Raw genomic sequence first — 15,700 nt, 5'->3', positions numbered from 1 at the left:
CACAGTACCATCCAGCTCCTTGCTTTTCTTAATTTGGGGTATAAGTATGTTCAGACTGATCTGTTGATTCACAGAAGAGTAAAGGAACATATGTTTAAGACAGACTAATGTTTAGTAAGTTGTTGTGGGAAGCCGTAAAAGAGGTAAAAATGCAGTGGGTATCACTTATCTTTGCAAATTTGTTACCTGTATTCACAGTAGTTTTTGTGACTTAAATATTCACCCATTTTTTTTATATATATATTTCCCTGTTTGCATTATATTAACAACAAAAAGATGAGACAAGCCCACCAAAAGACAAGGGAACGTGGAGGAAAGGCATTCCAAGCATTATGAGGAAGACATTTGAAAAGAAGCCGTCTGCTGTGGGAACGTTTGGTGTTAGACTGGATGACTGCCCCCCAGCTCACACCAACAAAGTATGGAGGGACAATTTTTCTTCCCATTGTGATTTTAAGATACTTCTTGTATGAGTTCCTACAAAATGTGTATACAACTTCTCTTTTGCTTCAGTATATTCCACTGATCGTTGACATATGCTGCAAACTGGTTGAAGAAAGAGGCCTTGAGTACACAGGTATTTACAGAGTCCCTGGAAATAATGCTGCTATCTCAAGTATGCAAGAAGAGCTCAACAAAGGAATGACTGACATTGATGTTCATGATGATGTAAGTCTTTGATTACACCATTCCCAGGTTGAACTCCCAAAAACTTCTAGTTGTGTTGTGATTATAGAAATATAAAGCGTGTCTGTCCTTTTCTTCTAAATATGTAGAAATGGCGAGACTTGAACGTGATAAGCAGTTTGTTGAAATCCTTCTTCAGAAAACTCCCAGAACCCCTTTTTACCAATGGTAAGCTTTTTATGTCAGGATTTTGTCTTCAGGAATTACTGTTAAACAATTAATTGTCTTAAAACCGTCAGATGATTTGAGAGAAAATCCAGTGGAATCATCCTAACCCTGTAATAAATGCCTTCTTTCTTCTGTAAAGAGCAGGGAGTCATGGTGATCATAGAGCTTAAGAATGAGAGTTATAAATAGAATTTCACTGATGATGAAGGAATTAGGAATTTGCAAAAAAAAAAAAAGTAAAAACTTGCAATTTTACTATTGCTATATTCCATGAAAGTTATTTTTTTTCCCCATTGCCATCTTATTATGTACAATATAATGGGCTAATTTATGATTTCCAGATGTGATTCATGTACATATGTTATCTGTTAACAGGAAGATGGGGCTGTGGTCTCTTGTGTGCATCTCCATGTGTATATTTATATGTATACACTCATCCCTATGTTTATATGATTAATTTCTGCTTTCTTTAACAGACAAATATGCAGATTTTATAGATGCCAATAGAAAAGAAGATCCTGTTGAGCGTCTGAAAACACTGAAGAGACTGGTAAGCTGAAATCAGGTGTGTTGTGGGTGCACTACAAAATAAGCATTAAATATTTAATGTTCTGAGCAGTAATTATTTGTTTCAGATTCATGATTTACCTGAGCATCATTATGAGACTCTCAAGTTTCTTTCTGCACACCTGAAGACAGTAGCAGAGAACTCTGAGAAGAACAAGGTATCAGAAACAAAAGGATAATCTGTTTTTGTTTGTTTCATCTGTTAAGTACAGTTTTTATGCAGGATTATTCCTATTAAGGTGATAATTAATTATTGTAGATAAAATTAAGACCGTTGCTATTTTGAGAAGGTTTGGGGGTTAGATTAATGCCGCCTGCAAAATATGCACATTTAATGTGAATTAAGCTTATTCAAACTGGTAATAATTTGTGGAAATAAGTGCTTACCTCCTAAATTTATTGTAATTTTATATAATGCCATCTGCACACTAGTATGAGTGTTGGGGCACGGGTGAATGCCTGTGACCTGAACAAACCTGTCGACAGAGGCCATCGTACCAGCTCTGTGTGTGTGAAGTGGACACCTGAGTAATTTTGAAGACTAGGACTTGCTGTAATTACCTGAAAGTTCCATGACCCCATGGGTGGTTTTAAGAAAATGCCTCATGTAAAGGGTTGTGGTTCACCACTTCAGGGTCTTAGTCCACCCCTACAAACAGCTTTTTGTCAATTCCATGGGGTGGGGAAGAGTTTGTGTTAAATGCTTCTGTGCATGCTGGAATCCTACAGTAAATGCAAGTAATAGCATCCCCTGGTTTTTAGCCCTCAGGGATGGGTATTTAAGTGCTAAGCTGAGCACCTCTGGGCTCTGATTATGGATACTTACCTCAGGGTGGGTACCATGAAGGCTTGTTACTCACCTACCAATGTGCAGGGTACAGGAAAAAAGCCTGATGTTATTAATGCTATATAGAGGAACTTATGGCCAGTTTAAATAATTTAAAAGATCACAAAATGCCTCTATTCAAATTAATATGGTAGGTTTCCACATCGGTTAGACAAATAATATCTTGTAGTTAAATATGAAAGAAAAATACAGATATATATGTGTGTATATATATAAATATTTAACAAATTATAACCTTTATTTGATTTATAGCTGACATTACAATGAAATTATAGTAAATGTCATTTTTAAGTGCAGTGCCTAAAGCAAACCTTTATTGTTTTGTGGTTTTGGTGTGCTGTATAAATGTTGTTTAAATAATGTTAATATTATAGAATATATAAGGCTAGATGAGTGAGGTGATATTATGGTTGTATAACTTGTCAAAGGCCACAATTCAAGGGGCTTGTGTTATCTTTGCAACTTCCTTCTGGTAAGCAGAAGGATCTTGTCTCCTGTATATTATTGGTCTATTTTATGTCAAAACAGTAAACTGTAAGTCAGAGAAGGAAGCAGAAATAGAAGGTAAGTATTCTGCTGTTGCTTTCTTGGAATTATTTGTCAGAGATGTAATGTTAGAAGTAAATTACGTGGATGAGTAATGTTGTGCCATGATCGTGGAACTCTGAGTCTGTCTCATGAATGGATGTGTTGGGTCTGTGATGTTCGTTGCTGCCAGCACCTCCAAAGTAGATGCAAATTGAATGAGCTCTTTGTCAGCAGACATAATACAGTATTTGATTACTGGCTTAATTTTTTCATGTGTCATCTAAACATTTTCAGGAAAAAAAAAACAAACAGGGAACTACCAATGCCTTTTTATTAAAAAAAAAATGTCAGTGTTTCTAAACAAAACAAATAGTCTTTATGGAAAGAAATAATTGAAAAAAAGTGTAACGAATATGTCTGAATTTTTGAGTTTGCTGTGCTTTTGGAGCTGTTGACTTGCAATGGGTTAAAGAAGGTTGAATTCTGAATTGCAGAAATGCTGGACGTGTTTATTGCGGCTGCATATAGGAGAGTTTTGGTGTAGTATAACATCCTACCTGAGTCAGCAATGTGTTTTAGAAACTTTTTCTTTGTCCTTATTTGAAACGGTTCTCAGATAGAGTAATATTGTAGTAATGTTACATTTTGTCCTTATAAATGTTGAAATATTTCATTTCTTAGATGGAACCAAGAAACCTGGCAATAGTGTTTGGTCCAACACTCGTGAGGACATCTGATGATAACATGACACACATGGTTACGCACATGCCAGACCAATATAAAATTGTAGAAACACTCATCCAAAAAGTAAGTGGATGCATTTCACTATTTAAAAAATAAGATCGTACAGAGATCGACCAGCTTTTCTCTCATTAGGCCACTTGGTATTTGTCCTTCGAACTCCAGGAGATCATTTTCAGTAATGTCCATATTTGGTTGTTCCACACTTGGGTTTTGTGTTTCCTGTGGGGTTTTCACCTTTTTTATTTTAAATTGTAGCATGACTGGTTTTTCACAGAAGATGATGCTGAAGAACCTCTTGTAAGTATTGTGTCATAAGTATTTGTGTTCTAATTATCTTAATTTACAGTCTGTTTTTCTTATTACATCACTGTATGGTTTGCACTTTAGGAGCACCTTTTTAGCTCCCCAGTCCTTGCAGTAGTGGGGTTTTTAAAAAAAAAAAAAAAAAGAAAAAAAAAAAAAAAAATGCAAGCCATGCATTTGTTTTAAAAGCATAAAGCAAAATGGGGAAATAAGAACACATGAGGAAAGCGTGTTCTCAGGTGAATAATGCAATTTTCTAAATGCTTTTGAATCGTAATGGATTATTTGTGAAACGATGATGAAGAGATCTTTGTTTATTAACTGTAGACAGCAGTTCAGGAGGAAAACACTGTAGAATCTCAGCCAGTGCCAAACATAGATCATTTACTCACCAACATTGGAAGAACGGGAGTATCTCCTGGAGACGTATCAGGTAACTCTTGCCCGGACAGCATTAGTCCATAGGCTAGAATAACCTACTCTGTTAACTCACTGTAACTCTATCTTTCTACTTCTTTTACTAATAAACTGTTTTTCTCTTTTCCAAAAGATCATTAACACCTCTTAGAGACTTGAATTGTTCGGTAATCATGCATGATACAATTTGAGAAACTTGATTGTCTAACAGGAATATAATCATTAAAAGATGAGGCTTGCACATACTATTTTATTTATTCACAGTAGCCCATGCAATCATCGTCGTGAGGTGAAGCAGATATGCTGCTGTACAGTAGTTTGTTGTGATGGCAGAAAGACTGATCTTCAGTGGTGTTCTTACATTGTTCCTTCCCAGTGTTAGGAATGCAAAAGAGAGAGTTATGTTTGTCTTGTCAAGTGATGGACACTTTAATTAAAATATGTTGCAGTATGCCTATACTAAAGCTGATTTCCTTCTGTTTATAAATGCCATCCTCTTTTGTGGCTAAGGACAAGCGTTGCAGGCACTTTTTTGGTGACTTTCCCCCTCCCCTCCTTCCCTCACTATACTACTGCACTAACCCAGCATGTTGTATCCCACAAATGTTATCCCTTCATCTCTAGCTTTTGTTTCAGTTTTCAGAGGGGTGTTCAGCATTTACTGAAACGGTCACTTTATACTGATGTTGTAACAGGCGAAGTGGGAGGAGTCTATCACACGGTGATGTCATTAGTGGATTCTGTGATGTCACTGATGGACAGCTGGAACTGTAGGAAGAAGGAGGACTGTTGCCCACACTGTAGCTGCCTTGTCTGCAGAAACCCCCGTTTCTTGTAAATGGAAAAAAAAAAAGTTGATCTGTGCTGTAAATTTTCATTTAAGAGTATTTTGAACAGATCAATGCTACTTTTTAAAAGTTTTTCTGCTGTTTCTTGTTATCTCTGAAGCAGACCCTGAGGAGAAATAGCATGGTATGGTCTACCAGTCTTTCTAGTCATAAAGCATTAGCCATGTGTCAAAAAGGGGTGTGGCAGGGGGCTCAGCTCTTTCTTCCTAGGGAAAAAGTCCCTAAAGGTGGAACGTATTCAAGTTCATGGTTTTTAGTCACTGTGCTAGCCCCTTCCTACCCCCTTTATAATTGTATTATCTTGGGTTTTGCGAGACAGTAAAACTATGGTGTCCATTTTTCATTTCATAAAAGCGCTTGTTACAGAAAAGTACAAAACTGGTAGCTGCTGAAATCTAGCTGATTTAACCTTAAAATTTTACCTACACGTAGTCAGAGGTGAAGAGAGATGTGTAATTGGGGTTTTACACACAAAATGATGTAAATCGTTAAAAACCTCACAAAAAGAGATTCTTCTGATTTGTACCTAGGACAGCCAACAGTACTAAGACATTCAATTTTGCTTTGTGTATCCTGAGTCTCAGGAGAGTACATAGTACAATCCTGAAAAGGTCTCTCAGCTGCGGTTTTGCAGGGGCTGTATACTTAAAACATTGAATAAACATTAGTATTTCTGGTTTTTATTTAGAAGAACAGGGCTCCTTTGCCATTCCTATCATTGAGCTGGTTCTGCCTACAATTCACAGCATCCTTTCATGGCGGTGGCTTTCTGTGGTGCAGCTTGCATCTTTGTGAGCTCTGACTATTCACTCTGTTCTGGTTTTTATTTGCTTCACATTTTGTTCTGTGCTTGTCTTTTTCCATAAGTCCAGCATTGTCTGTAGCAACAACAAAATTTTCCACAGAACTGAGCAGAATTGTTTTGGTTTTTTTCCTTTTAATTTTTCCACAGATTCAGCTACTAGTGACTCAGCAAAATCTAAGGTAAGTCATTTTGTGAAATGACATAGTTACAAGCTTCTGACATCTATTAGGTATTTGCTTGCTGTATTAAATTGTTTATATGCAGAGGTACTATAGAGCCTATGTAGAGTGTTTTGAATTAAGCAGTAATACTGTTTTCTCATCAAATAACTTTCAAGTGTTACATGGGAAAAGTATCACTTGTTTGCAGTTAAGTGCATCTGCTAAGGTAGTCGGCTGCACCCATAGAGCTCTGTTCCCCACTCTTGCAAAACTGTGAGCACTTACCTCCTTTTTACATCTCATTTAGGAGAGGCACATTTATTAGAGTACATTCCCTGTTGTTATGAGCATCATATTTACTCCCAGACAGCATTTGTCTTTCACTATTTCAATGAGAAAAGTAAATGTAGAATTTAGTCTTTTCTTCCTCAGAAGGTAGTAGCTCCTTACAGGAAGCCAGAGGTTGTAGATAAAGGTTGCTGTGCAAACTCTACCTATTAGCATTGCTGTATTTGGGAGGACAGCCTAGGAGATGTGGGGAATAAGACTGGAATACTTCAGTGCTCAGTTTAACATCTGAGTTCTCATCTAACCACCAGACAAACTTCTCGGTCTCTTGGGCTGTTGTTGAGGAGTTGCTAACACTGCAGCACTGCGTGATACGGCAGCGTGACGCTGACCTCAGGTCAGCTTGGCGTGCACGGTCCAGCTTTACGCTGGTGTGCATTCTGGCTGTATCGCTGGTGCCCATCTTTGAGATGAAAATAAGACTTAACGCATCCTTCTGACTCAATTGTTGAGGCGCCAGCACCACTGCCCTGTGAGGATGCTCGGTGGCTCAGCCGCTGCCACAAAAATGCCCAACTTCAGTACACTGCATCGCCCTGCCTGTGCTGCCTCTTGCTGACCACCACTGGCAGCAGCACGGAGCAGCGGCATCGGTCAGACTGTGGTCACAGGCTGGTGGGGTGAGGGGATGTGGAGGTGGCCTGGGTCAGGAGGCTGCTTACTGCTCAGTCAGCCCCGCTTGCAGCCGGGCATGTGCCAAGTGGGTGGCTGCATTGCTTCATAGCCTTGGTGGGAAGGACACGTACCTGTTCCCAACCCATGGAAAAAATCTCCATCCTTTATGGGGTCAGCAGCTAATGCAAGAATGCTATTTAAGTAGTGAGAACAATTTCTGTGGTCACTTGGAAAGTGGTAGGTCCCAACACCCAGTGGTCCATTGCTAATCAGGTTTGGATTGGCACTTGTCTGCCGGTGCAGCGACTCAGAGGTGTTTTCTGCTCTCTAGAAGGTTCTTTGTCCACGCCGTCTGTAGGCAGTTATTGTGCAGGAGGCCAGGCAGTCGCTGTAGGTACTCGTCGTGCTGCAGGATTCTCAGATGTTTGTTTCCCCGGGGGCTCTCAGCAAGATGTAATGCATGACTTTGCCCACCCTGTCCTCATCTCTTGAGCTTTGCATGAAGAACATGGGATACTCTCTATCATGGACCAGGTGGTCCTGGATAATCATGAATGTTCTTGTTACTGTGTAGGAGTTTCTTCTGACTCTTCTCTGTCCCATGTTCATGTGAACAAATCAGTGCACATTTACTGAGGCTGTCATGGTCAATGTAGCTGCTGTGTTACTGTATGGCTGTTTGACTTGTGAAATAACATAGTGGCATTTTTCTCAAATAGGAATGAAATTTGTGCCAAGAAAACATGGTTTTTTGGTCAGAAATACTAAACGCGCTGTATCTGTTCAGTACTTTGCTTTGTACGATCGGTACGCCTGTGCTACAGTAGTAGGCATCCTGCGACAGCTCACTCTTGCATGGAGGCTGTGATTCTGTGCTTATGGAGCAGAGAGGTACCGTGTTGGCCAACAGCTGAGTAGTTAGATGATGACCAGTGTGCCTTAGCTTTCCCTTTGTCTTTGAGCTTTATACTCTTAACTAGGTATCTGGAATCACTAGATGGTGCTTCCAGTATGTGTTGTGATGTCCAGCTCTTCCCCTCACTCTTCCTCTCCCTCTCTGCAGTGCTGCGTAGTAACAAGTGATTGGGATTTTGAAGATTGTGAGCACAGCCCATCACTGCTGGTCTGAGTCTTCCTTCCCTCAGGTCAGAGAGAGGGGCTAGGTATCTGGACATAGACTCGAGTTCAGGTAGCAGACACCTAAGCTGCTCTTACTGAGCCCTAGACAGATGTCAGATTTGGGACCCCGTGTGTTAAAGGCCTCCAGCGTGAGCAACTGCCCTTCTCAGTGGATACTGCTGCTGTTCTATCTCAAATGCCTGCAGTGTGCAAACTGCACTGGTCAGTGGTCAAAGAGAGGGTGGTGCCTGCCCTGAACCTCCTGCCGCTTCTAAGTGGGGCAGTAAGTAGGAAAGCGTTGAAGTGGCCAGGTGGTAATGTTGTCAGTGTAGTGAAAGTAGTTTTTAATTAATTCTATAAAATGAAATAATTAGGCTTTATCCCTCCAGTGCTTCTGTGCAATTCTAAAAGTAGATTCTTCAAAAATCACAAAGAATTCTATTTCTGTTAGTTCTCTGTATTTGTGCCTAAACTAGAGTTTTGTATAGCTTTCATTTTATTTGAAGCAATGAATTAATACAATATAAAAACTCAGCCTGAAAGGTGGAAGATGAACTGAAAAATAGTTTTAGAAATTAGTCTTTTCACATAGGCAAGACCTTGAAAGGAGGAATTGAAACCATGCTTTTGGGACCTGGTCTGTGAAGCGGTTTCTGTTGCAAATGAGTCTTGCTGTAAAGGAGCCTGCTTTTTATTAATCAATCAAAAACTGAATTAGCTGTATATACAAACTAGTCTTTTTTAAGCTGGAGGGACTCGGGTAACAAGTGGAAGTGTCGGGATGAAATTTGACTTCTTGGGCAATGCCATGTAGCCTAAAGAAAGCACGGAAATACTTCCTGAATAAATGCAGATTTTCTGCTCTGATGCTCAGGATGTGTTTTTAAAAAGCCTTAGGCTTAGGAATGTTTCTTTGTGATTTCTAATCGTGCCCTCTCCTTTTTTATTTTTTATTTTTTTGTGTGTTTTTAACAGGGTTCTTGGGGTTCTGGAAAGGATCAGTATAGCAAGGAACTGCTTGTGTCCTCCATTTTTGCCGCAGCTAGTCGCAAGCGGAAAAAAACAAAAGAGAAACCACAACCAAGCAGTTCAGAGGATGAGTTGGATAATGTCTTTTTCAAGAAGGAGCTTGCAGAACAATCCCGCGGTGACACAACAAAAGAGGACATAGCTAAAGGGGAATGTGAAAGAGAGAGAGACCTAGGGAGAAAACAAAGGATGTTTGTCCTGAAGGAAAAAGAGAACAGCAGTAAAAAAGATGTGAATGTTGTAAAGGATGAGAAGAAGTCCTTAAAGAAAGAAAGTATCCTGTCAGAGGAACCTTCACTGCCTTACCATGAAAAATGTACAAAATCACCAAATCTCAGCTGCCTGCCAATCACGCAGAAAAATAACCCAAAAATGCCTGTTTCACAGTCTTCTTCCCAGGTGGAGGAGACAGTGTCTGACTCGGGCACTATGCTAAGCACTTCTTCCCAGGCTTCCCAGCACAGATACTCATGCAAAAAAGTAGCCAGCCCAGAAATTAAGCACAGTGAGTTTTTAGCAGCTGATGTCAGTTCCATCACCTCAGATTATTCAACTACTTCGTCTACTATGTATCTAACTGGTTTAGATGCCAGTATGCTGAGCCCTGAGGTGCAGTCGGTGACAGAAAGCAAGGGAGAAGATGCTGATGATGAACGAAGTGAATTGATCAGCGAAGGGCGTCCTGTGGAGACAGACAGCGAAAGTGATTTCCCGGTCTTTGCCACCAGCGCTGCCGCTGAAAGGCTGTCCAAGGGGAAAGTCCCAGAAGCGGTAAAGACCAGCCGGAGGAACTCTGAAGAAAGCGAAGTAAGTTGTACAGAGGGAAGTTCAACACCAAAGTTAGAGAGTCGCAGAGTTTTTAGCTCACACAAACTTATTGAATGTGACACGCTGTCTAGGAGGAAGTCTGCACGGCACAAAACAGACAGCGAGGGTTCAGGGGATGCGAAGAGCGAGAAGGACTTGCCCACTGTGACCAGAATGTTTGATATAATGAAGAAAGGAAGATCAACGAGCAGTTTAGCTACATCAGCCAGAAGTGAGACTGACAAGCAAGAACCTACCTGGAGACTTAAAATTACAGATAGGTTAAAGCTGCGACTCAAATCATCTGCAGATGACATGTTTGGAGTTGGGAATCAAAAAGCGAACTCTGCAGAGACTACAAAGAGAAAAAATATCAGGCGAAGGCATACGCTTGGAGGACAGAGGGATTTTGCTGAAATAAGTGTCCTGAATGCTTGGAAAGCTCAAGAGCCGAGTCAAAGTAGAGAGAGGGAATCTGAGCTTTCAGCTGTGAATCGTTTGAAGCCAAAATGTCCAGCGCAGGACCTCTCGATCTCAGACTGGCTCGCACGAGAGCGTTTACGCACTAGCACAACTGACCTTAATACGGGTGAAACTGGAAAGCCCAAACTTGAGAACACTAGCTTAGCAGATGTATCAAAGGTAGATCTGCCTCTGTCTGCAGAGATGCAGGCAGATGAAGGCAGTTCTTCCAGCAGCTTGACTTTAATTAATAGAACACCACCTTCGGGACCATTTCAGCCACCAGACCAGGTAAATGGTGAAAATTACCAGAACATGAACAAAAACAACTTCAGCCCAGCAGTTGATGCTCATCCTCATAAACTGTCTGGGACCCAAGTGGTTAGATCTCGATTCTACCAGTATCTTTGAAATGGGGAGATATGTCCACTACAGCAATTCATTAACTTACTGTTACACTTCCCAGTAACTGCGTGTATGTGTGTGTGTACATATATATATATATTTTTTCCTGTACTGTTGTTGTTATGCAGCCTTCATTTGGGCTGGTTTCATCGATATGCCCTGTGGAACGTCTTCACAGTGCACCACCACAGCCAGAAGAACACTAAAGTTAAAGTATATATATATATATATATTTTAAGAAAAAGTATATTTGATGGCTGCATACAAATGTTGAACAAAGCATCTGATGCAACACGCTGTGTAGTGTATACATGGTTTTCTGACTGAGAGTTGGCCTGGCATTAGTATGCAGGAAAAGTTGTTCTTTTGGTTTAGTCACTAACAAGTGCCTCATCATAAATTCATTTGGTTTGTTAGGGTGCCATATTGTTAAATTAGAGAAAGTTATTACAAACAAATGAATGCATTTTACTGTTAACGAGTTTCATTACATTTTACAAATGTTAACACAGGTGGCTACAGAGCTTCCATTCCTTAGGCATTCCAGTAAATATTGGAGTTTTATATTTCCAATTTTAATACAGATTTTGAGTTTTATGTGACTTGAATTTTTAATCTTTCTGTAAAATAAGTAACTTAAATGTACATATTACATGTGTATCTTTTCTTCAGATACCAGATTTGATATAAATGTTGTAACATAGGCGTGTAGATAGTGGATACTGGATGGAACTGGTTTCTTTTATCGAGAATATAATTCTGCATGAAGACCTAATGAATCCAAACCTGTATCATGCCTGTGTGCATACCCACTTAAACACTGGAAATAAAAATTGTTTTGGTGACTCTTTGCATGATATGAATTTGTCGTAATGGAGGGGTTTGAAATGCAGTGGGCAGTCACTCTCAGGATTGCAAAACCTGCGGTTGCTCCTGGACAAAGGGCGCTTCTCTTTAATGCCTTTTGTTCGTGGGAGAGCGCCTTGGAGGTCAGCGTGTGAGGGAGATTTGGTTGGTTCCACATTTTCATCCTGATACACAATCTGATTCTGAGGCGTGGAGCAAGTTGTTTATGTTTAATATGCTGGGTTTGTAGCACCGAAGAAAGCCAGTCTGTCATCACTCCCAGTCATACAGAGTGAATACCAGTATCTGCCAGTCAGAGCAGTAGTGTAGCGCAGGTCCTGCACTTTCCATAGTTTCTGCCATAAAAACCTTCTGTGTGTGAACTCTACCAGTTACGTTTTTTTTTCTCTTCGATTTTATTGCACACCTACTTGAAAACAAAGCAGTTTTCAGCACTTTGGGGTATTCTCAAGTCTAATGCTTGCTTCACAGAGGATTAAACCTGTATAGGTGACAAACAAGAAATTAAAGTCATGAGCAGAGAAGAAATCTTATGCGTATGTCCTGTTACTGAGAATCGTGGTAACTAGGATGTGTAGCCTGACTTGGTTTTAAGCAGACTTTGCTGCTTTCCAAAGTGACTGTAACAGCCCCACACTTTAACGTACTGTGGTTTTGATCCTTTTGAGAAACGATTAAAAAAATTGGCTGTGAAGGAAAGCGTCGGATACGACAGCTGGGATCTGTGAAAGTTCTTGCCACGTAAATGGGGGCGTCTAGTACCAGTTGAATGAGTCGTGTTCTGGCGGTCTCCCTGCAAGCTGAAATGTCTTTTCTCCCCGGAGTGCCAGGGAAGCCGGTGCGTTAGCAGCGTTCCTGCCTGCAGCGTGAGGAGGAGCAGGTGTGTTCTGTGGAACACAGCGTAGTTGATGATTTTTGTTTCAGCCCTAATAGCAAAGTGTATTTGAACAAGGGATTTAAAAATACGGTGGTGTGATGCCTCTGCAATGCTATTTATCAGCAAATACCTGTTGTCTTTTACTGGAGGCATGATTTGTCCCATCACTAGCCTCAGGAGTTTGTTAGGGTGTGTGCTGAGCATCCCCTGTAAGTCGCAGGCATGTTCTCAGTGAAGCAGTGTCCTTACAGAGGCACGTAAGGGGTCCTGGCGGTTGGCATCTTAACTCTGATTTGACAGACATTGTGATGGAGCAAGTCAATTTTTGTTTTGTTTGTAGATAACTAATGATTTTAACTCCTGAGTGTAGATTCATGGCTGCCAGGTCCTGCGCTTGAGAATATACAACTTAACTTGTATTGACTGGAGTAGGGCACAGGATCTTTCGAAAAATTAGGAATTTGAAAACAGACCAACCGAAGGGGAATTGTATTGGTTGACAATGCTACAGGTACAAATTTAAGGCTTCGGCCATCTCCATGGGATTGTGTGCTGCTGCGCTGGCTGCATGGAAGTTCAGAGGAAGCTTGGACAAAAGTCAGGGATATCCGTGGGGATGTAAGAAAAGGATGATGGCGGTACAGACCACTGCTGCTGTGCCCTGTCCATGTAAATCACATCTTGGAGGAGATGACCTGGCAGGCCAAGTGGGAGGGAGGGGAGCTCTGGGAAAGCACTTGAAGGGGAGGTGCAGGGAGCAATTTGTCAGGTGCATCAAGGAGAGGAGATCACTGAGCTCTAGGTGAAGAAAGTAGCATGTGGCAGCGTATCCGAGGCTGGGACAGCAGTGATGTTTCTTCTGATCTTTGAAAACTGCCAAATTTGGGGCCATCTGAAATTCCACCCAGTGTGACAGTTGAGGTGACAGAAGTTTTTAGGAGCCATTGCTATGCCCTGATCTTAACAGCAGCTACTTCAGACCCTTACCTGTGGTGCCTTTGTTTGGGTTTTTTTTTATTTTTCTTCCTCTGCCTCTAAAAGAGATGGGTGACAGCCTGATGGACACAGAAAGGGAAATGCTCTTGTGCATCCCCTGAGGTGAATACTCTTAAGTGCCAGTATTTCCTCTGGAAGCTGGCTGCAGTGGGAGGTGCAGCTCTGCGGGGTCACAGAGCAGCTGAGGTGGGCACAGACCTCTGGGGATCGCCTGCTCCTGCCCCGGCTCAGGCAAGTTGCTCGGGGCTGGGGCTGGTTGGGTTTTGAGTATCTCCAGAGATGGAGGGCCCACAACCTCCCTGGGCAACCTGTGCCACTGTTTGGTCATGCTTAGAGTAAAAAAGGGGATTTTAAAAATCCTTAAGCAGAATTTCTTAACATTTCTGGTTTTGGTTGTTTATTTGTTATCATCAGAAGAATTTAAACTGCCTTGGGAAGGTGCTTTTGATCTGAGGACTGCTTGGAGCTGTCTTGCCCTAAGTCATTAGGAACAGGGCTAAGCTGAGATCTGATGGAGAAATAATGAAACAACAAACTGTGTTGGTAGCAATAATGATGTCTGGATTTTTAAAATGCTTCCAAAGAGCAGTTCCTTGCTCCAGTGGGGATCAGTGGTTTAGTTTGAAATCCCTTTTCTGAGATCTGGTAGCTGGAAGGTGCTAAACAGCTTGATACAGTCCCCATTAGTATCACTAACAGCACTGATAATGCGGAATTAAAGCATGGCCACTATGCAGACAGTTTCTTAACTACTTTCATGCTGCTGCAGAGCTGAAGGAAAATCCTTTGCTGAGCTGCAGATAAGGGTCTTTTCCTGTCTGCAGCGTATGAGGAGAACATCTCTCCACTTTGCCCAGGCAGGATGAAAGAGTTTGAAATGTGACTGCATCTGGTATATAAATGTTTGTTCTTGTTTTAAAGCCAGGTTATTATACTGCCCTCATTTAGAAAGTAATTAAGCAATTGTGACAGCCTGCAGAAAGAAGGGTGTTGGCTGATTTGCAGCTGGGAGGGGGAACGACTTGACCCAGACGTGCCATCATTGAAGTGGTGCGTGTACCTGTGGCTCACAGTCATGAGACTAGAAATCTGCCTTAATCATCTGTTATCGAACCCATGCCTCTTCAAGTGCACAGGGTTGCCTCCTAGTAGGGATGAGATGGATTTTCACCCTGCACATTTCCAGGCAGAACTGTTCTGCACATCCCTGCTCTTCCCTGCTCTGTGCACACTCTTCTGCTCTGCCACCCCACCACCGTGCCCTGCCCAACACAGGGGCTGGGTGCTGCATTGCTTCGTTTTTGCTGTAGTCCCTGTAGGTCAAGTCAGGTGGCACACGGGGATGGCATTCACTCTGCATGGAAGTCCTGGGCTGGCTCAGATCATGGCTGGCACCAGGAAGGTCCTGGTCACCTTTCCAGTCTGCTTCACTACAGATTTTTCAGAGCACTGAGGCCCCACCACATCTCAGTCTGTGGGATCACTGGAAACTAAAGAAACCTGATGGCTGCTCACAGACGAGACTTGTGCTGCAAATGCAACAGCTAGCAGAGCTGATACCGTGGGGACACACACGGTGCCCTGTGGGGTTTTTTGTTGAAGGGCCTCTGTCATCTTTAGACTGCCCAAGAGCTGGTGAGAGCTTGATGTGGAATTGCCTGGGCTGAAGCACCCTGGTGACAGCAAGGAGGGTGGGCTGCTTTTTCCCACATCCCAGTTTTGGATGCAGGCTGGCTGTGAGGAGTTTTTGCGGGGCGGCCCCCCCGTGCGCCCGGAGCCTCTGTCGTGGTGGTCACCACCCAGTGCATCTTGTCCCTAACTCTGGCTGCACCTCCACCGAAACTGCCTCTTCATAACTGGTCTGCAGGGAGAATCCTGTTTAATCGCCAGCCTGTGCCATTTCCTTCTGTGCTTAAGGGATCTATTTACAGACCTGATATTTTTTCTGAATACTCTGCCTGGCATTCAGAAGCATTCCTAGTGCTGAGCTGCAGCCTGTTCCATGTTTGTGAAAGCCTGACAACTCGTTGTCCCTGTGGGATGGGGAGGGAATAAATGCTGCCCGACTCCTGGCGGTGCCAGCAGCGGTGCCCACACAGC

General features: G+C 42.0%; 1 protein-coding gene across 1 annotated transcript in view; it reads left to right on the top strand.

Annotated features, from left to right (window-relative positions):
• The window catches only part of LOC104276913 (rho GTPase-activating protein 21-like), a 67,652-nt gene extending 55,947 nt beyond the window's left edge, over positions 1–11,705 (top strand). The window contains 10 exon segments of the mRNA XM_009873385.1: positions 271–419; positions 514–669; positions 777–855; positions 1,332–1,405; positions 1,491–1,580; positions 3,479–3,604; positions 3,797–3,838; positions 4,172–4,277; positions 6,062–6,093; positions 9,133–11,705. Coding sequence (XP_009871687.1) covers positions 271–419; positions 514–669; positions 777–855; positions 1,332–1,405; positions 1,491–1,580; positions 3,479–3,604; positions 3,797–3,838; positions 4,172–4,277; positions 6,062–6,093; positions 9,133–10,866 — 2,588 coding nt within the window. The 3' untranslated portion in view covers positions 10,867–11,705.
• Positions 11,706–15,700: the final 3,995 nt, after the last annotated feature.

This window comes from Apaloderma vittatum, unplaced genomic scaffold, assembly GCF_000703405.1.
Source record: "Apaloderma vittatum isolate BGI_N311 unplaced genomic scaffold, ASM70340v1 scaffold8867, whole genome shotgun sequence".
Classification (NCBI taxonomy): domain Eukaryota; kingdom Metazoa; phylum Chordata; class Aves; order Trogoniformes; family Trogonidae; genus Apaloderma; species Apaloderma vittatum.
The sequence above is the reverse complement of the archived record's forward strand: the minus strand, read 5'-3'. Positions and strand labels throughout refer to the sequence as shown.